The sequence below is a fragment of the Echiichthys vipera genome (assembly GCF_963691815.1).
Source record: "Echiichthys vipera genome assembly, chromosome: 2".
In the NCBI taxonomy this organism is placed as follows: domain Eukaryota; kingdom Metazoa; phylum Chordata; class Actinopteri; order Perciformes; family Trachinidae; genus Echiichthys; species Echiichthys vipera.
The window spans coordinates 32,708,350-32,730,049 of record NC_139827.1 but is presented as its reverse complement, the minus strand read 5'-3'; the positions used below and the strand labels follow the sequence as shown (position 1 = coordinate 32,730,049).

The 21,700-nt window shown below is 41.6% G+C and overlaps 1 protein-coding gene across 1 annotated transcript; it reads left to right on the top strand.

The window, feature by feature from the left end:
• Positions 1-446: 446 nt before the first annotated feature.
• Positions 447-5,780, top strand: gstt1b (glutathione S-transferase theta 1b). The gene is made up of 5 exons (XM_083937706.1): positions 447-668; positions 1,461-1,548; positions 1,697-1,847; positions 2,914-3,090; positions 5,191-5,780. The coding sequence occupies exons 1-5, from the start codon at positions 557-559 to the stop codon at positions 5,383-5,385; spliced, it is 723 nt and encodes a 240-aa protein (XP_083793832.1). The 5' UTR covers positions 447-556; the 3' UTR covers positions 5,386-5,780.
• Positions 5,781-21,700: the final 15,920 nt, after the last annotated feature.

Sequence of the window (21,700 nt, the reverse complement as noted above, 5' to 3'; positions counted from 1 at the left end):
ATGTACACCGGAGGCCTCTTGTTGACTGGATGAACCGGACAGCCCTGGCACTCACGGACTTCCCAGGACCGCACCCACAAAGTCTGGACTGAGCCAAATGCTTTCACACACCTGATCTTCAGTGGCTTTGGATGTACAAGACTAGAAATTAGATTGTCTCCCCATCAGTATTGTCATGGAGCTATGACCTAAAAAGCAGACTAGAAAGTTTCTTTTGTACCAGGCCTTAAACAGGTTTAAGTATGCTGTGGAGAATATTGACTGGTGGCCAACCCTGCTCCTGGAGGGCCACTGCCCTGCATGTGTCAGGTTTCTCCCTGCTCCAACACACCTGACTCTGATGACTGCCCATCCCTGCTCTATTATGAAACCTGCCCCTGTTTTTTTCCCTTCTTTTTGTGGCACTTCCGCATTGGATGAACCTAGAATCCGCCTCTGGTCGGGGCTTGGTTGTACAGCCTAGCCACCGTCGCTGTAAGAGCAGAGGCGTGAACACTCTTTGGTTCCTCTCTGGACAGTAACGTTAGAGAATCCTGCTCGGACCAACGAAGCAACAATGGCGTTAGAGTTGTACTTGGACCTTTTCTCCCAGCCCTGCCGCTCAGTTTACATCTTCGCAAAGAAGAACAACATTCCCATTGAAGTGAAGAAAGTTTCGCTGATGGACGGTGAGTTCAGTCACACACACAGAGCTGGGTAAAACGCGTACCGTTAGATCCACTGTCCGAGTCCGAGTCTCGAACCCTTAATCTCGGGGTTAACTGTTAGTACACAGCCAGCTGGATAACGAAGTAAATGCACTTTTTGGGCACGGAAAATCTGAAGGCTGCAGGGTTTATTGTCACAACGAGGTTCAGGGTAAACGTTCAGCACACTTCATGTTTTGCAGGTCCAAAGACTGCATCTGTTACTGGAGTTCTCATGAATACAGACATACTTTACTGGGAAATTGGTTTAGTTTCACACTGGCTCCATTCTTCAATAAAAATATATGAAGATATAACAATGAACAATGGATAGCCTATAAGAAATAAAATACAATAAGAAATATGTAAACATGTACATTCTGCTACAGAATCTATCAACTCTGTGTGTTTTAAAAATAGAAGAAATAGGTATTGTAAATGAAAATAAAAATAGGTATGTTATACCACAATATAGTTACAGTAACCTGTATGGGAAAAATAGAGATGAGAAATATGTGAAAATATGAATATATATATAAATATATAGGTAGCATATTAACACAGATATACATGTAAATAAGTAACGCTTCCATGAATTGGAATTGCCTGAATTTTGGTGTGTGTGTGTGTGTGTGTGTGTGTGTGTGTGTGTGTGTGTGTGTGTGTGTGTGTGTGTGTGTGTGTGTGTGTGTGTGTGTGTGTGTGTGTGTGTGTGTGTGTGTGTGTGTGTGTGTGTGTGTGTGTGTGTGTGTGTGTGTGTGTGTGTGTGTTTAGGTGAGCAGTATGGTGAAGAGTTTGGGAAGATAAGCTTGATAAGAAAAGTCCCTGCCATGCAAGATGGAGATTTCTGCCTGGCTGAAAGGTGACCATTTCAGTGTGATTGGACATGAATTGATCATTAATTAAATGAGTCTGTGTATACCCATGTGTCCTGTGTAGGGTTGGAAAGTGTCCGCCCCTTTGCAACCCTAGTGCTGTGTGGTAGTCATTAGTGACATTTGCCTCTGCAGCATCGCCATCCTGCTTTATCTGGCAGAGAAGTTTAAGACCCCAGACTTCTGGTACCCGGCTGACCTCCAGCAGCGTGCTCGGGTCAATGAGTATCTGTCGTGGCAGCACACTGCCATCCGTCTGCATGGATCCAAGATGTTCTGGCTGCGGGTATGTTCACTGACGCCTGATGGGTGTGCTTTTGAAATCCCCTGACTGGTGCTGTTCGTAGTTCTAGCCACTGTGGGACTTTTTTTTCTACTTTGAACCTTTATTTTCTGAGCCCTGAAGATGGAGCTCTAGTGGGCTCACGCAATAAAGAAAATGCTTCATGAAGCCTCACCCCGTGTCCTACCAGCACATAAGCGTCACATGGATGCACTCTGTCCACACTCTTTCATAGAATGTGTGGAACAAAAATATGCCCCTGAAGATCAGGTAAATGTCCCGTGCACTAATGTGTTTAACAAAGAGGAAGCGCTGTCACTTTACAGAGGCCGCCTCGCAGCCACTTAGGATATTCAGAAAGAAAACAATGGAATCATGTAATCTGACACCCGCCTGCTTTTAGGACATTGGCTCATCACTATGTGTAACTGAAAAAGAAAAGACACACCTAAAAGGTAAAAAGCAGGAATGATGTGTTTATTCACTGCTTTGTGTTGTCGTGTTTCGCAGAATTTGGCAGTTGAGATGAAACAATGGAGTGCAGTGCATGTAGTGTCAGCTATGGTATGAATCCTAAATGTGATGACTAAAAAAAGCATTATTTCATGTCAAAATTGACTTGAGCATGAGTTTGAATCTCCACTTGCTTTAAAATGAGTGTGAGGGGTTATTATTGCACGTTCAAATTAATAATAGAAAACATGCAAATTCATGCGCATGTTACAATATCACAGGCACGTGCCTCAAACCAGGCATAGGCTAAATGCAGTAGCAGTTGCTATCTATGAGTAAGCTAGCCTGCCTACCTCCATGCAGTTTATTAATGAGAGAAGACACGAGTGTGTTCACAGGAATCTGGTGCACGTGCACTGACGAGCACTCGATGGGAGGGAGCGGAGGAGCTCGGTGGTAGAGGGGGAGGGGCGTGAGAGTTGTAAAAATTCTAAATTTGACTTGGTCAACTCGATCTGCCAGACTTGTGTACTTCAGCTTTAAGAGAGTTGAGTAATGTGTTATTTCATCTGTACTTCCTGGCGTTTCAAACTGAAATCTTGTGTTTGTGCTGTAGCTTTTGATTCCCAAGATTCTGGGCGTGGACGTCCCACAGAACAAGCTCGACGCAGCCTTGGAGGACCTGAACGACTCACTGAAAGTCTTGGAAGACAAGTTCATCCAGGACAGGCCCTTCATTGTAGGAGATCACATCTCACTGGCCGACCTGGTTGCCATCGTGGAGGTCATGCAGGTGAGCAGAAAGGTTTCTCCACAGTCACAATGGTCCAAGTTCAGAGAATGAACAAAGTGTTTTTGCACATTTGAGCTCACTGACAATAACCTGTTTCTAAAGAGTAGAAGTTTTTCTCACTTTTTACTAGTTGTATATAGCTTACCTCTATTTTATTTATTTTTTTATTGTATTTAAAATGTTCTTTTTAGGCGACTGTACTTATTTCGTCTTTTGTCTTTGTGCTGCAGCAATACCTGTATTTTTTTCCTCAAGTGTCAATAAAGGCTTATTTAAAGTGCAAACTCTCAGGTAGGCCTATGGATGAACTGTTACTGCATTGCTTACATATGTGGCCTGTTGTTTGTATTTTAGTGCCTTTTACGCTGCATGCTTTTGTGACACTTGCAGGACTGATCTAAAATGTGGACGTTTGTCTGCAGAATGAGTAGTTTTCCCAAGGACGCAACCCCTCACACAGTCAAATCCGAGTTAATGTTAGGCTACTAAAAAACACACTTCAACAAAACAACGTGGCACTATCTATCTGCAGCCATTCTGCATTTTTACTAGTGGAAGTTGGCAACTCTACACACATATTTAGCAGGAAAAAAAGACCAGCAGCAGTCGTTGTTGGGGCAAGAAGAAAACTGAGCTGCTGCACTAAAGGCTGCAGCTGGGTGAAATTGGTCTGTTACCCAACTGTAATAATAGCTTTATTCACCTAGCACCTTTAAAAAACGATGTTTACAAAGTGCTTTGACAGGCAGGGCAAAGACAAAAGCACATAGAAATCCATACGTACAGTATATTCACATCAACAGGGCGAGATAAAGAGTAGGATGCTTCTACTGACAGTACAAAATCTAAATGACATTAACAGATGACAAAGACCATAAAATAGAAAAAAAATAAGCAAGTAAAATAAATCAAATGAATAATAAAAAACAAAACAAAAAGACAGTCTATAAAAGTGTGCTTTTTTTTCTTACTGATTCAGCAAGCCTTTCAAACTGTAGGTCCTCTCACAGCTCCTGGCTCCAGCGGCGTGCACAGATATTTTGAAGGGCAGGGGCTAAAAGGAAAAAAAGGGCACATATAGCGCATCTTCGCCACTGGAGGGGGCACTTCAGCACATGTTTTGGCTTCCAGAGGGCACTTTAGAATGTGTTTTTCAGCAACTGGGCCATGAAGGCTGGGCTTTGTGCTGCCCATCGGACGCTCAGCGTCTCTGGGGGTCTATGGGACAGTGGGCTGGCCCGGACGCTCGGCTTCTGCATGATGATTGGATGAGCTGTCTGAGGCGGAATCCTTTTTTGATTGACAGCTAAATGAGCGAATCAGCGATCTTGAAGAATAAACAGCCACCGGAGCATTTTCCAAGTTTTTCATTCCGTTGTTCTGAACTGATCCGGAGACTTTACCGATCCCCAGAGACTTTGTCTTTGTTAAAAACCACTAGCTTTGTGTTTGGTGACTCTGTTCTGTCACTCTGAGGTTTCTCTCCCCAATGAGCAGCAGCAGCTGTGGAGCTTTTCCCCCCGTCACGATCACTCACAGGCGGTCACACTTCCTACCACCACGCGGTAGCCTGGCGCAGCAGCTCCAGCTGGGCCAAGGCCGTTTAAGCAGCCTAGCTCTGTCAAGTCCCTGGAAAAGGTCAAGTCAAGTCCAGGTCAAGTCCCTGGAAAAGACGCCTTGTTGGTACAAAAAGGTCACAGATCATTTTCTTGAAAAGGAACAAAGGGTAGAATTTACATATAAATAAACAAACACATTTACGATGTAGGTCGGGAAAATGAGCTTCCCCTCATTGAAAGAACAGCAGCTGCCACTGAATATAAGGCAGTTTTGGTATCTTCCACCCTTTGCATCCCGGCAGATCTGCAACTGCACAACAGACAAAATTTTTTTTTTTTTCTCTGTCCAGAGGGGCAGCTCGGCCAAAAAGGGCAAAGGGGCTGTTAATGTGGAAACTTTAGCCCAGCCTTTTGCACTGATAATAAAATAGTAAAAAAGAAAGTAATGTGTTTTATTTTTCTGCAGCAGTGATAAGCAATGATATGGGTTTGGTATGGCTTGTTCCAAATTAACAGGCATTCTCTGTGGTTCTCCCCCCAGCCTGTGGGCTCTGGCCTGGATGTGTTTGAGGGGAGACCCAAGTTGAGCGCATGGCGGGACAGAGTCCAGGCTGCCATTGGAAAGGAGCTGTTTGACGAGGTCCATCAGAACATCCTTGGAGCCCAGGAGAGCGTGAAACTGTTTGACGGCAGCAAGATGGAGTTCTTCAAGCCCAAGATCCTCAGGTTCATGTGAAGAGGAGAACACTGGTTCTGTCCAAACTAGCTTAACAAAGCCCTGACATATCAGAGAAGACACATAACATCATGTGTCACTGACTCACTTCAGACTAGATAATACACTGTATCATTTCCAAGGTTTTGTATGAAGAACTTCAACTGTTTCTAAGTAAAAGCATGTGGTGTGCAGGACTGGGTCACAGAGGCAGTCAGACACAGTTCTGGACTCATTATGTAACTCAGAGGAATGTGAAATGGGAGAAAATCTCTCCTCTGAGAGCTGCAGTATCTCATCGAGCCATTTCCTTAACCCTTCACTGTGGACATAAATGCACTTCATCAGCTGTGCTCAATGTCAGGAGAAATGTAAATGCTGTGTCAAGCCTTAATAAATAGTACCTTTGCCCCAAACTCTGCTTTCTGTCACTTTGTCACTTAAGGAGTATAGTTCACACTGTGTGTGTGGGCCTCATGCAAGAAGTGATACACAGTACCAGTCACAAGTTTGGACACCTCCTTTTTCTTTATTTTTTTTTATTATTTTCTACATTGTAGATTTGTATTGAAGACATCAAAACTATGAAGGAACAATTATGGAATTATGTTTTAAACAACAAAAAAAAGGTAGTCATCTGGAATGGTTTTCAATCAACAGATGTGCTTTGTCAAGAGTTAAAGGTTGAATCAGTAGAATCTTTATTAAAACCTATATTAAAAAAACAAAAAAAAAACACCCACGGGGCGTTTTGAGGGGTACAGAATGAAAGTATTGCTTTTCCATAAAAAAAAAGTATTTCGTCTAAAATTAATATTTTTAAAAACATTTGTTGGGTTTGACAAAGACTTTCTGTCACATTCTGTTTCCATTGTAGCAGCGAATAGGGCATTTCCGAAGTTTTGTTAACAACAGGGGTCAAGACACTTGCTGGTGTCAGGACGTGAGCAGCTTCAGTGACCTGAAGAGATCCAGCTGCTGCTGTAAACACTGTTACACAGTTAAAAATGAAAACATGTTGTGTTTGGGGTTGAGCAGCCTGATATAGAGCAAAGGTGAAGGGTTTTATGGATTTCCTTCAGAAAATACTAAATGTATCCAAGTGAACCTGTGGGTGAGGAGGTTAAAGTGAGTGGGCGAGGTCAAAAGTCCGAGTGCTGCAGAAAAGAGCGTAAGACTGAGGAGGAGGAGGAGGAAGAGGAGGAGGAGGAGGAGGAGGAGGAGGAAGAGGAGGAGGAGGAGGAGGAAGAGGGAACAAACCTCCATCATCGTGTTTGTGGAGACATTTTTTCCCAGAGAACACATCTGTGTCTCCAGACGGACAGTTTCTGGCTAAATTCTATCAAACTTCCTGTTTAACCTACGAATATAAATGATGTTGTAATGTTTAGAGTTAATTTAATGGTGTTAAACTAAAGTCTAACTTCTTATCTTTGTAACCAAATATAAATGATGGTGTAATGTTGAATTGTGTTAAACTAAAGTCTAACTTCTTATCTTTGTAACCAAATATAAATGATGGTGTAATGTTTAATGGTGTTAAACTAAAGTATAACTTCTGATCTTTGTAACCAATATCGTGTTAACGGCCTGATCCCCGATCTCCTCACCGTAAACACTGGGAGCTGCTGGTCGTCCACATTAACATCAATGCTGTCAAAACATCCAGGACCATACTTCAGGCCTTCACAATAAGATTACATACTTTAACAGCTCCAAAATATACCGTAAAGTCTTCTTAATCTCCATGTTTAATGTAAACGACCACCTGAGCCGTTCAGGCTGAGCGTCACCCAAACGTTCTGACTGCTTTCTCTCATCAAGGTCACTTTCATTTACTAATTTGACATGTAAATGCTCATGTAAGAAATATAACTACTGGGAAAATTTTAAGAACTTGGAATGCATCCTCAAGTGCAGTCGCAAAAAACTTCAAAAGCTATGATGAATCCGGCTCTCATGAGGACCGCCCCAGGAAAGGAATACCAAGAGTTACTGTACCTCTGCTGCAGAGGATAAGTTCACTAGAGTTATCAGCCTCAACCACAAGTGAAAGTTGCACTCCATAAGAATTGAGATTTGTCGTTTCTAGCGTCCTCTTTGGCACTAAGATGTAACTGCAGGTGAGCCTGTTCTTCCAGAGTCTCCATCTTGTCACATTCACGGTCACCATGTGTGTTGACTTTTAAAAAAAAAACACATTCACCTCTCTACTTCCAGTGTGTCCCCTTGATGTTACCGTCATCCACACATCCATATATACACACACACTTCTACCCTTACTACAAGCCCGACTGAGAAGTTGGAATTTCAGATTACAAGTGAACGCAGCATAACTTTTCTGGGCTGACAGATCAACCGCTGTCAGCAGAATCACTAACATGGCGACTTATTTAGGTCTAGAGAGGTAATGTCTCCACAGACACTCAGATTGGAATACTCAGCAAAAAAGGCAACAAGTGCTTTCATTAGTGGGTCACATGATCAACGACCATCGTTTTAACTCACTCTGTGATAGATGGGAACTTAAAAGACAATTAAGTAGATGAAAATCTTACAGAGTACAACTTTAACAGCACCTCAGATTCCAGCCCATATAAACACTTCACAGAGTAGAAGTAGCAGACACATCTCAATATCAACTATTCAGAGGTGACTGTGTGAATTAGTGCTTCATGGTCGAATTTCTGTGAAAAAAGCCCCTACTGGGAAAGAAACAACAAGACGAAAAGAATAGCTTGAGCCAAGAAACACAAAGAATGGACATTACTCCGGATGTATTGCAGAAAGGGAGACCAAGTTTTATTGAAAGCCATCATATTGTCTCTCATTGATGATGTAAGCTGTTCCAGATTTGCATGGTCGGTTAATAGGTTGAGCCAATGCTGGGTTGAGGGTTTTGATTTGTCTTTCCAGTTGAGTAAAATTGTTTTCCTGGCTACAATGAGTGCTATTAGAAGGAAAGTTTGGAGATGTTGTGGTACAGTGAGAGAGGAGAGATCACCTCAAAGAGTGATGGAAGGAGAGAAAGGGATGCTGAGGTTGAGGAGCTCTGACAGCTTTCCCATGACCTCCGACCAAAACCGGCTGACACGTGGGCAGAGCCAGAATGCGTGGATGTGGTTGTCTATTGTGGAGGGGCAGTATTTTCAATTTCAATTTTATTTATAGTGCCAAATCAAAACAAAAGTCATCTCAGGACACTTTACAGAGTAGGTATAGACAACACTCCATGACCCATCCATGACCCACACAGACCCAACCATTCCCCCATAGCGTACGGTGGCAATGAAAACCCTCCCCAAAACAGGCAGGAATGTCGGACAGACCCAGCTCCATGGAGGACAGTCATCTGTCCTAACACAATCATCTTAAAAATAACAACATAGCTAAGGGCTCGTAAGCCCTAGCTGTAAGCTTTATCAAAGAAGGAAGTTTTAAGTTTGCTCTTGAATATGGGGACAGTGTCTGTATTCCGAATAACACTTGGGAGTTGGTTCCACAGGAGAGGAGCTTGGTAGCTGAAGACTCTGCCTCCAATTCTACTTTTGGAGACTCCAGGAACGACAAGTAGCCCTGCATACTCAGAGCGCAGCGATCTAGTCGGGTAATATGGTACTATGAGCTCTTTAATATATGACGGAGCCTGACCAATAAGAGCTTTGTAGGTAAGGAGAAGGATTTTAAATTCTATTCTAGATTTTACAGGTAGCCAGTGCAAAGAAGCTAATACAGGAGAAATATGTTCTCTTCGATTTGTTTTAGTCAGTACACAAGCTGCAGCATTTTGGACCAACTGGAGACTCTTAACAGACTTATTGGAGCAGCTTGATAATAAGGAGTTGCAGTAGTCCAGCCTAGAAGTAAAGTAAATGCATGGACCAGTATTTCTGCATCTTTCTGAGACACAAGTTTCCTAATTTTCGCAATAATACGCAGGTGAAAATATGCAGTCCTTGTTAGTAATCGAAGAAAATATCCTGAAATTAACACCCAGATTCCTTATGTATGTGCAGATGATGTGCAGATGATGCTGAGGAGGTCAAAGGTCATGAGAGAGCTGCCAGAGCAAAGGTGCCCCAGGCTGGTTACTCCTCTCTGTTTCCATGTGGGGAAGTTAATGGGGTGGTTATTTATTTTGAACATGGGGTTGTGCCAGATGGGAGTGAGGGCAGAGGGAGGTATTTGAGTGTTGAGGATGTCATTAGCTTTCCACCAGGTAGTGAGGGTTGTGTTTACTGTATGAAATCTGAAGCAGAGATGTGTTTTAATTGATTTCTCTATTAAAGCAATGTGTCGAATGGGCAGATTATTGCATATGGTTTGTTCAATGTCGAGCCAGGCAGGGTTATGGTTGTTTGTCCAGTGGCAAATATATTGAAGCTGGTGGGAAAGAAAGTAGTTTGGTGCATCCAGTTCGCCATACTGTTTGGGTTTTTGAATAACAAGTGTTGTTGAGTGGTTCATTTAATCCTGGGTTTCTTTTCTTTCCAATAACATATAGTGACAATTGCATTAAGAGAAGAGAACCAGCCAAGGGACGGGTTAACAGAGGTCATGGCAAATAGGTAGTGAATTTTTGGAAGAATTTTAATTTTGACAGTAGATATGCGGCCGATTAAGGAGAGTGGGAGTTTTTTCCATCTGTTCAAGTCTTCTTTGATGCTTTGTAGTAGTGGGGTAAAATTGAGTTTGAATATATCATTTTGATTATTTTAAATATGGATTCCAAAGTATTTAATGGTTTGAGTTGTACGGTTTTAGGATAGGTCCCCAACCTCAGCATCCCAGTCAAAGTGGTTAAGACCCAGAATCTCCGACTTAGACCATTTTAAGGAGTAGCCAGAAACCCTGCTGTAGCTATTGATCAGATTGTGGACTGACAGACGGGAAGTTGATGGATTGGTTAAATAGAGTAAGATGTCATCGGCCTAAAGACTAATTTTGTGGTGGTGTAAATTGGTTTTCGTACCAGGAATTCTGTCATTCGGTCTCATGGCTGAATTGAGTGGTTCGATGAAAAGTGCAAAGAGTAATGGTGATAATGAGCATCCTTGCCTCGTACCTGAATGATTGGGATATTATTCTGTTGCTGATTACCATGAATCAAAGCATTAGTTATGAGATGTTTTACTGGTCATTATTTGAACTGCTTTCTGAGCTGTTGACTGAAGTTACTCTGTGATGAATGCCCTTCATTTTCAGACTACAACTGCACATCAACAATCACTTTTCACCCAAGCTCTTAAAGGAAGATCACACATTGTTTCATTCTTACAAATCTTTATTATGGAAAAGAAGCCAGCCACAATCACAAACAGAAAGACTTTTATACAACACTGACTTAACACTTAATAATGCTTTGATGCATACACAATTGAAAATAATTCAGTAACACACAAGTTCACGAGTTGGCTTTATACAGAAAAAAATATATCAAGTAATCGGCCCCAAGGCCCCAGATGTTTGGAACGAATGTTAACAGTTGAAAGGGCTCTTTGAGCAGATGAAGCGTTGAGTAGACGTACACACGGTGTTACCCCAACCAACTGAAATGGGATTAAAAAAGAGAAAAAATAACAATGTTAACACTTCATCCATTTTTAAGGGAACAAATAATACATCAAATGTTCACAGTGATATCACTGAAGAATAAGTCAATGTCGCATTCACTCTGATCCAGGCATTGTCCCCGATCAACACATATAAATAAATATACCAAGACGAAAATCCAGTTATAACATTCACACCTCTCACAACTGTTTTAACATAGCTATGTTTTCTTCATGTTATATTTCCTGTAAGAAAATAACATAAGAAACCGTTCAAACATTTAGCTATAGCTAACCAAAGTAAACAGGTGGACTTACGGGTGGCGCGTAAGTACATGCAGGGGGAGCTGCTGGAGGAGGAGGAGGAGGGGGTGGTGTACCAATTTGTGTAATAGAGACCCTGACGGTCAATCCACATCCACCGACCCTAAGAGACAAAGAGCATGAGTGTAAGGAAGTGTTGGAGAGGGCAAACAGGCTCTCATATCCATCGTGTGTATATCTAGACCCCCTTTGGACCAGGTCCGGGGCTCAATCTGGACTAACTAAGTGCCCTTTCTTATTAATTCCAGACCTGCAGGCTGAAGCCTCCCATCCATGCAATGCTGTGCCCGGCCCTGTCTGTGATCTGCTGCAGGAAGCTGTACTCTCTGGGGTTGGTGGCCGAGGCCAGCTGGGCATCCAGGCTGTTGCAGTGCTCCTGTCAGACAGAGGAAGCACAGAAGAATCTTTGTGGTGATACAACTTAAAAGTTCTGTTATTGAGTTTCTTTATGTTCTTCCTCCAAATGGAATTGTCTTTAGCTTGGATGTGAAGCTCATGGACTGATGCTGGCAGACTGACTGACCTACCATCACCATCCACATGCACCGTGTTGGAACATGTTGCATTCATCATTTGGGTCCATGGTAAGTTTTAAAGTAGGCTAACTGAATTAATAACAACGTCTATTAGATGACAGCAAAGCTACAACGTTTTAACAACATAGAAGTGTTACAGTAGCAGTACCTCAGCACTGTACCAGTTCATGGGAGAACTGACGAACTTGTAGCAGCGAGAGTTATGGGTGTACCAGCCTCCTGGACAGATGTCTAAACGAGCTGCAGACACACAGAAAAGGGAGAACATGGAGCACTGATAATATATACTTTATATATTCTATACAGCTGGTCTGATGACACCAACACGTGTCTGTTTGTATCAGATATATTTTGGAGAATAGTTAGTGGAGTAAAAAAACTAGGATACATAGTTCTACATGACACTTCTTTCAGTGGTGTCGTTGTTGCCATGACGACCTCACTCATGAAGGAACATAAAGAAAGATTTAAACATTGATGTGGCGCTTACATTCAGGGGCTGTCTCCTCAGACACAGGTGCTGCACAAACAGAAACACAATCATTAGTATTATTGTGGATATGAATGGATAAATATACATGTGTTCTCTCTGATTACCGTTTCTGGCAACAGGGACAATATCTTCTGGCACAAATACTTCTTCATCTTTCATCATCTTTTCCTCAAACTCTGAAACATCAACAGCTTTATCAGACCTCAGTTTAGTTGAGAGTATTTGACATTACAGTGTGTCACACCTACAAAAAGCTGAACAAATTGACAAAAGTTCAAACCAACGGTCATGCTTGCGGTTCTATGAGTCTGGACTTAGACTGTAAAATTGAATGCGCGTAGCTCCTGGACCTGAAAAGTGAAGCCAAAGCAGAAGTGCCTTAAACCTGTATTTCTTCTAATGTCCAGCAGGGGGCAACTCCACTGGCTCAAAAATGTCTGATTGTATAGAAGTCAATGAGAAAGTGAGCCTTCTTCTATAACCTCAGTAAAGATGTGTTTATGATCTCAACCACTAGTTTCAATCTTTTTCAATACAGCATGATATTCATTTAGTAAATTATGGTCCCATTAAGAGTAGAAATACCAAGATAGTGACGACCAAATGCCAAACTCCTGGTTTCAAAGCAATAGTCCACAAATCAATGGGGTGACTCCACGGTGGATACTTTGATTATTTTGAATTGCCCTAACTTTCCGCCCTGCGTCAAATAGTTGTATTGGATTTGAACCCAAGGACACAAGTGAAAAAAAAAGCATTTTCAGCAGCTTGTGTGATCAGCTTCGAAGGACAGAGCAGTACAACTAAAGACACTCTGTAACTAAAGAAAGTGCATTTCAAGCTGCACCGATGGAATGAAAATGCTGTTTTTTCACTTGTGTACTTAGGTTCAAATCCAATACAACTATTTCACACAGGTAGGAAAGTCAGAACAATTGAAAATAATGGAACTTAAAATTTGATCCTACTGGTTAAACTTGTTTATTCTAGCTTTGAATATGAGTGGACTAGAACTATTTTGATCATTAGTTTGGTTCATTTTAGCACATGGCTGTCACAGTGCAGGCTAAATAAAACATGAGATTTAAAGAGGACACTAACCAGGTGCAGCAACCATCTGTTCCTTCAGGGCCTCCACTGCTGCTTCTGCTTCTGTGAATGAATCACATGACGGTAATGTTGGTGTTAGATAGATGTAGGTTGTACTGTCTGTGTGTATTAAAGCAAAGACTTTCAGTACTGACCTGGAACCTTCTCTTTGTCTTCAGCTGGAGCTGCAGAGAAACACAACACTGTGAGTAACATCGGTGCACTAGTTACTCTTCTCACTGTGTGTGTGTGTGTGTGTGTGTGTGTGTGTGTGTGTGTGTGTGTGTGTGTAGTTTGACCATTTTGAAGCCTTAATTTTGATGAATTAAAAACACACTGTGAGAGGCTCAAAGGTAAAACTATAACACTGACAAAACACAAACACAAATTAATAACTATAAATAATATAGATATTATTTACCATAATTAAATAAATGAACATCATGATGTATTAAAAAAGACTCAAACTAAGCTCATTAGATTAAATGGTCTGTGTTAAATCTGACCTGCAAATGCAGCACAGAGGAGAATGGAGACGACCAGGACAGTCTTCATGGTGATGATGAACTGATTGTTCTGTGTGGAGAAGAAAAAACTGCTAATAAATCTACAAAGGGAGAGCAGAAGCACCTGCTCCACTGAATGAAATTAAATGCAGCAGGTGTCTTACCTGTAAGGTAACGGTGAGGTGATGATATTCAGGTATCAGCTGAGCGATGCAATGATGATGAGGAGGTCCCCCTGCTCTTTATATACACAAACCTGAACCACACTGAGTCAAGTTCATGTGGGTGTGTGGATGGCAGAACGTGCTAATGTTTAGTCTATGACGGGAAGATGATTGAAGTGTGCAGATATGAAAGATATGAACCTGAACTCTGATCTTTTTCCTGGCAGCATGTTAGCAGTTTGAACAAACCACTTCCTTATTGTTGTGATTTCAGATGAGGTTAACGGTTTAAAATAATTGAACCTGGGCTGGATACTCAGTCACACAATGTGTCAGCTGTGTCTTCTGCACGTGTGTTTTAAAGGAGATATGAACAGTGGTGATACACAAGTCAAAGGTATACTACACAAAAGGACAGAAGTATAAGCAACAACATGTAGTGATTGTGCAGAAGGTTTGGCTTCTGTCACTGTTACTGTACATGATATTATTGGATCAATATAACTGATGCAATTTAATCCTGCAGCTGATGGTGGTGGATATATTTGATTAAATTATTCTACATACCTTTGGGCAGTTTAATCTATAACTGTGTATGATATTGTAAAGCTGCAGAAACTGTTCCACTACCTTCTGTAACCATGGTGGGAGGGTATGTTCAACCTGTCCTCATCACAACTCACACATGTGATTGTTAGTAATTCAAACAAAACTATGTGGTTAGGGTAAGAAAAACCATGGTTGTGGTTAAAATAATCAAAATCTAGATTGAACAGATGCCCTGAATTTAAGGTCACTCTGTGGACAGTAAAGAAAAGAAACTCGAGATTTTTAGATAGGTCAACAATGATCATTTTAGCTAACACCTTCATTTTAAATCATTTATATAGTATAGGTAGGTCACAATTTGCTGAGCTCAACTGGCTCCCTGTTGAGTCTTGTGTTATTATGTCAAGGCTGAATATGATCCATTAGATATTGTTTGTCTTGTCTTATTACTAAGGTAAAGGACACACAATATTTGCACTTGTGGCTGTATATCAGATCTATGTCCCTATAAATTTAAGACATTATCAGGATAAAGGAACCTTCGCCTTTATATGGGCAGTTCAGTGGAACAATTAAAATCAGCAAATTAAAGTAATTTCAAGCCTGTACTCTTTTAAAAAGAGAATTAAGGCCTGGTTACTAGAGAGGGGAGCTAAATAGAGCATTGGGCCAGTTACGTTTTCCATTTTTATTTTTATTTAAGATAAATGTTTTTATTGATTATTATACACTCTGTGAGTGTCTTTTCTGTCTTGTCCCGATGTTTTGTGTTGTGACTTTATTGTGTTTGAATCCTCAATTGTATTTGATGCCTGTCATGTGTGTGACATTTGCCATACAATTTAATAAATCACACCAACGAGACATGATCCGTGGTTTCCTTGGTGAAAGTCTGGTGTCTGTTGACCCATCCGCTGCCTCAACCTCCTCTCTACACTGACTGTTGCTGCAGATGGGTTTACAGTTGAAAGCACGGTGCGTTTCATACAGATGTTCAAGGCCCCCTTGTATTTCAGTATAAAAAGAAGGTGGCCAGGACAAAACGAAACGTGTGTGCCATACAGTGGATGTAAAGAAAGTCTAAGGTTTGCCAGTGAACCAATACTTTACTTAAAATCTTGAAGCTCTAATCTCTCTGAGTTCGAAAAGTGTCTTTAACAAGTATGAAGTTTGCATTTTCTCAGAGAAAGGAGGCTGTGCTCACCTTGAGCTCTGGGAAATGTTTCATATTTAAAATTGCAACGTTTGTTAAGGATGTTTGGAAGAATTCATATTAATCTACTTTATGAAGTTAAATTATTAAATTGTAAAACTCTAACAACTACAGTTATCAGAGAGCTGTTAGCGATAAAACGTACAATATTAGGTTGTTTCCACCGTTCACATTCAGATTTATGAGAGGGAGTTCAAGGGTGTGGAGTGCTGGGAAAAGCTGTGCTGACCTCTCTTACTGAAAGAAGAAAAGATAACAAATAATGAAGAAAAGAGAAAGTCAATTATTTATTTCCATAAAAAACAGCACATGGCTTCCAGTAAAACATTTTCTCTTTTATGTTATAGCTATGCTGATGACAGATATACTATATACAGGGTCATATGTATGATGACAGAAAATAAATGAAAACAAAAAAAAACACTGGGTCATTTTACCTGCATAAAATCTAAAGCTTTCTGAGAATATTTCCAAATGTAATGTAATTGGTTCAATCATTGCTTCTATTGGTCTATAAAAACTTCCTAATCTATAAAGACAATGCCCACAAAAACGTCTCACAGGCCTACAGTTTTATAAAGTGCCATGGTGTGCATATCTCTTGTCTGATTCTAGTTCTTGTCTTTCAGTTAAGTTACAAATGGTTTGAACACCACATCACTAGAGAAGCACTTGGAAAAGCACCACGGCACACCTCGTCTTCAATAATTCTGTTGCTTCTACAGTATTATCCTCAAGTAAAATTCCTGCTAAAACTTGAAAAGAGTTTTCTAGGGAAAACCCCTATTTTCCACTGCAGGAACTGTAACATTCCCAGCAGCCATCAGTGCAGATGTTGGCACTACCTTTCACATGAAATGATTAATCTGAGCAGTAATAAATGTCTGTAAGTTCTTGAGAAACAGACAATAACACAATGTGTCATTTCCAAGCAAGCAAGTGGCATCCTGCTTCCATGATTACGACAGTGATGTAAAGTAAGAAAATCCACTGGAGACTTACAGGAACAATGAACAGACTTTAGACTTTCTTTATGTGTAGCTGTCAATGAGAGGGAACAACGTGACCTTCATTCAAGTCCTCAACATTATGAGGAAATACACTTCATAAAAGAGATTAATCTCAATTCTTCCCAACCTACTTTAAAAACTTTTCAATTTTAAATGACATTTCCCAGAGCTCAGAGCACAGCCTCCTTTCTCTGAGAAAATGCAAACTACAAACACGTTAAAGACACTTTTCAAACTCACAGAGATGAGAACTTAAAGACTTTGGGGAAAGTATCATTTCATTCTAAAACCTTAGACTTTCTTTATGTGCAGCTGTCAATGAGAGGGAACAACGCAACCTTCTTTCAAGTCCTCAACATTATGAGGAAATAGTTTGAATCCTGCAGAGCTGATTTCTAAAGCTAATGAATGTGTCTTTTTTCAGTGTGTGAAGCTAATGTACACATTCAATTTCAATTCAATTCAATTCAATTTTATGTATAGTGTCGAATCATAACAAAAGTTATCTCAGGACTCTTTACAGAGTAGGTAAAGACCACACTCAATGACTTATTTCTGATTTACAGAGACCCAACAATTCCTCTGTAGAGTACGGTGGCAACGAAAACCTTCCCTATAACAGGCAGGAACGTCAGACAGACCCAGCTCTGTGGAGGACGGACATCTGTCTTGTTGGGGAGGAAGAAAAGGAGAGAGAAAGAGAGAAAAGACACACAGATGGACAGAGAGAGACAGACAGACACACTTCCAGAGATGCACAGACTGTATGTTCAAAAGTAAGCCTAAAGGAAAATGGAATTTCATTTCTTGGTTGTTTTATGATGGGGCTGAAACAAATCTAGGTCGGGCTGTAGCCCAACCAATCAATCGATGTTGCGGCAGAATAATTCCATTAATTCTCTTCTCATTTTGTTGTTGTAGCCCAGAAGTTTTAAATCAAATCAATTAATGATCTTACCTTAATGTCACTGCGGGTCGTATTTGTCAACAGTTTCTTCAGGTTTAATCCTCTTAATAATGTCACTTAGCTCCGTCAGCACCAAATTTTAACACAGTGTCTACACTTCTCTGCTATTTGCATTGCGTTTGTTACAGGCTCCACTAAGTGTCTCAATGACAGGATATAAGATATGTTTAGCCAATTTGTCCATAGGGCTCTTTGATAGGGAGGTATCCAGCTCCCTTTGCCCCAGTGTGAAGAAGTTAAAGTGGCTATGATTCGTGCAGGGCGATTGTGTCAGGCTTCCTGCTCTGTCACAGAAATGTCACCAGACTCACAAAAAGTGATTATCTCCCTCCACATCAAAAGGTGTGTAGGCTTTCCATGACACAGAAAAACCAGAGGCCAACCGGTTGACTTTGCAAGCACCAGATTTAACTTGTGCGCCATACAGTGGATGTAAATAGCGTTGGGGTGATCCTGGCGCATCCTCTGGTGCACCCTGTTAACTTTCCCAGCCACAGCAGCAGCACCATCATAACATTGCCTAACCACAGTAAGGTTGGAAATTCTGTGTTAATCCAGGAACTTTTTTAACGTGATCATGTAGTGATTCTGCATCAGCCCCCTCAGAGCGGTCCACAAATCCAAGGAAATGCTCTTGTATTTCCAGATGTTTTGTTCTTAACAGACGCAAATTGTCAAATTGTTTGTTCAGATTTGTAGCATTCCTAGAAACAAGACGATTTCAGCAATGGAGGTGGCATATTCCTGGTTTTCTTTTATGGTTTTCCTGTGAGCAGTTCTTATTTGCGCAGCAACACAGCTGTCCCTGATCCCATTTCAAGCAAAAGCCTGGTCCCTAACACTTCACAAAAACTGTCGGCATGGAAAACAGAATATGGGATCAACCTGCTTTAAGAGGTGGCGGATGTGGGACCCTCGGTAAGTCTCGTCTCGTTTGAGGGGTCCAGTCTCTCATTTTAATTTTTACATTAAAAAAATGTCAAATGTTGCTTTTTGCTGTCTGCTTTCTCTTCATGCTGTCCTTGAATAGCTACTAGTGACGCAAGACCGTTACTAGTAGCTATTATTATTATTAGATAAATAAATAATACCTTTTTTATGTTTATTGAACCTCATCTTAAAATAAATTTGATACACAATAAATAATCATGATTTTATTTGGGGATTTACTTTTCCTGTAACAATTTTGTCAAAGCTAAGCGTCCGCTAGACGGAGGGCTCACCGGCGAGCACCTGGTGGACGGGTTTGCCACCGAGCCCGGCCGGGCACAGCCCGAAAATGTGATGTGGCACCTCCCTCCTCTCCATCCTGTGGGCCCACCACTCGCAGCAGCAACCACTTGGGTCGGATGCGCTGCTGCACGGACCAGACACGGACAGCAGAAGCTGGCTCTGAGGACGTGGAATGTCACCTCTCTGTCGGGGAAGGAGGAACGGCCTCCCTGATCTAAATCTGAACAATCGTTAATAACTAATCATGTTATTAGATTTCTGTGCTAATTATGGATTGTCTATAACAAACACCATGATTGTATCATCGGATCTGAGGCCGTATGTTTTGGACACTCGAGTGAAGAGAGGGGTGCTGTCAACTGATTCTGGACAGACCGGGTAAGCCTACACCGGTAGTGCACTGGTAACGTCTGGAGGAGGCCCCTGTCCAAGAGATCTTCAACTCACACCTCCGGCGGAGCATTTATGGGAGCCCTGTTGAGGTTGGGAGCATTGAACTGGAGTGGGCAATGTTCAAAGCTTCCAATACTGAAGCTGCGCCAGTGAGCTGTTGCCTCAAAGTCTTAGGTGCCTCAAGGGGTGATAGCCCTCAAAAACCAGGCGGTCAGGGAAGCTGTCCAACTGAAGAAGGAGTCCTTTGGGATATGTTATCCCGGAAGACTCCGGAGGCGGTCACAAGGCACCGTCAGGCCCGAAGGGCTGCAGCCTCTGCCGTGTCAGAGGCAAAGCAGTGAGTGTGGGAGATGTTCGGAGAAGTCATGGAAAAAGACTTTCGGGTAGCACCAAAGTGCTTCTGGAAAACCATTCGGCACCTTAGGAGGGGGAAACCGGGAACTGTCCAAGCAGTTTACAGTAAGGACGGGACGCTGGTGACCTCAGCTGATGAGGTAATCGTGTGGGGGAAGGAGCACTTTGACGAACTCCTTAATTCGACTAACATGCCTTCTTCTGTAGAGGCAGAGCTGGAGGATGATGGGGAATCATTGTCAATATCCCTGGCGGAAGTCACTGAGGTAGTCAAACAACTGCACAGTGGCAAAGCCCCAGGGGTTGATGAGATTTGTCCAGAAATTCTGAAAGCTTTGGGTTTGGAGGGGCTGTCTTGGTTGACACGTACCTTCAACATTGCATGGAAGTCTGGGACAGTGCCAAGGGAGTGGCAGACCGGGGTGGTGGTTCCCCTGTTCAAAAAGGGGGACTAGAGAGTGTGTGCCAATTACAGGGGTATCACACTACTCAGCCTCCCTGGTAAAGTCAATTCCAAGGTGCTGGAAAGGAGGCTTTGTCCTATAGTTGAACCTCAGATTGAAGAGGAACAATGCGGATTCCGTCCTTGACGTGGAACAACAAGTTCAGTAGAGCCGCTGCTCCTTTGCATTGAAAGGAGCCAGTTGAGGTGGTTCAGGCATCTGGTAAGGAGGCCTCGGGGAAGACCCATGACTAGGTGCTGAGATTATATCTCCACATTGGCCTGGGAACGCCTCAGGATCCCCCAGTTAGAGCTGGTTAATGTGGCCCGGGAAAAGGAAGTTTGGGGTCCCCTGCTAGAGCTGCTGCCCCTGCGACCCGATCCGGGATAAGTGGTTGAAGATGAGTGAGTGAGTGAGTAGTATGTAGTGTCAAAAGTTAACACTGTCATCCAAACGTGTATGCTTAAGCACATTTTGTTCATTCATCAACACTTTTGTGCAAAAGGAACATTGAATTGAATTGAATTAATGCACCCATCAAAACCTGACATATAACATTTAATTTACTAACATAAAGACACTCGGTTGAGTCAAACTAAGTGAAAAGAAATTTCACAGATACATTGGAATTCTGGGAGCAACTCTGTTAAGTGTTAATTTTAAAATCTTAGATTTAAGACTGAACAAGTGTTGAATTGACACTGTATTTTTAACACCAACACTGGAAATCTAATCATTTTGATTTGTGTACCAGTATCCACTTGTTCTCATTCGCAGGGCACCCAATACTACTGTTTTGTCATGGCCATCTGCTTTTCATACTGAAACACAAGGGACCCTTGAAAATCTGTATAAAACGCACCGGGCTTTCAACTGTAAACCCATCTGCAGCCACATTAGACGCTCAGAGCAAGTGCTCCAGAACAAAACATTCAGTGTAGAGAGGAGGTTAAGGCAGTGAATGGGTCAACAAACACCAGACTTTCACCAAGGAAACCACGGTTCATGTCTCGTTGATGTCTTAGACTTAGAATAAGACTTCTTTAATTGATCCTTTGCGATTACTCCCACAAGGAAATTGAGATTCCAGCAGTTTACAAAAGTACAGGGAGGTATTAAAAAAATACAGTAAAGGATAACCAATGAACTCTTGTCCCATGTGTTGCTGTAATTACCTTATAAACACAATTATTTTAACCACACCCATGGTTTTCCTTATCATAACAACATAATTTTGTTTCAATTACTAACATTAAGGTTGAACATAGCCTTCTACCATTGTTACAGAAGTTAGTGGAACTGTGGCTGCAGCTATAGAATATCATCCACAGTTATAGATTAAACTGCCCAATAGTATGTAGAATAATTTAATAAAATATATCCACCACCATCAGCTGCAGGATTAAATTGCATCAGTAATAATGATCCAATAATATTATGTACAGTAATAGTGACAGAAGCCATACATTATGCATTATCAGTAAATGTTGTTGCTCATACTTCTGTACTT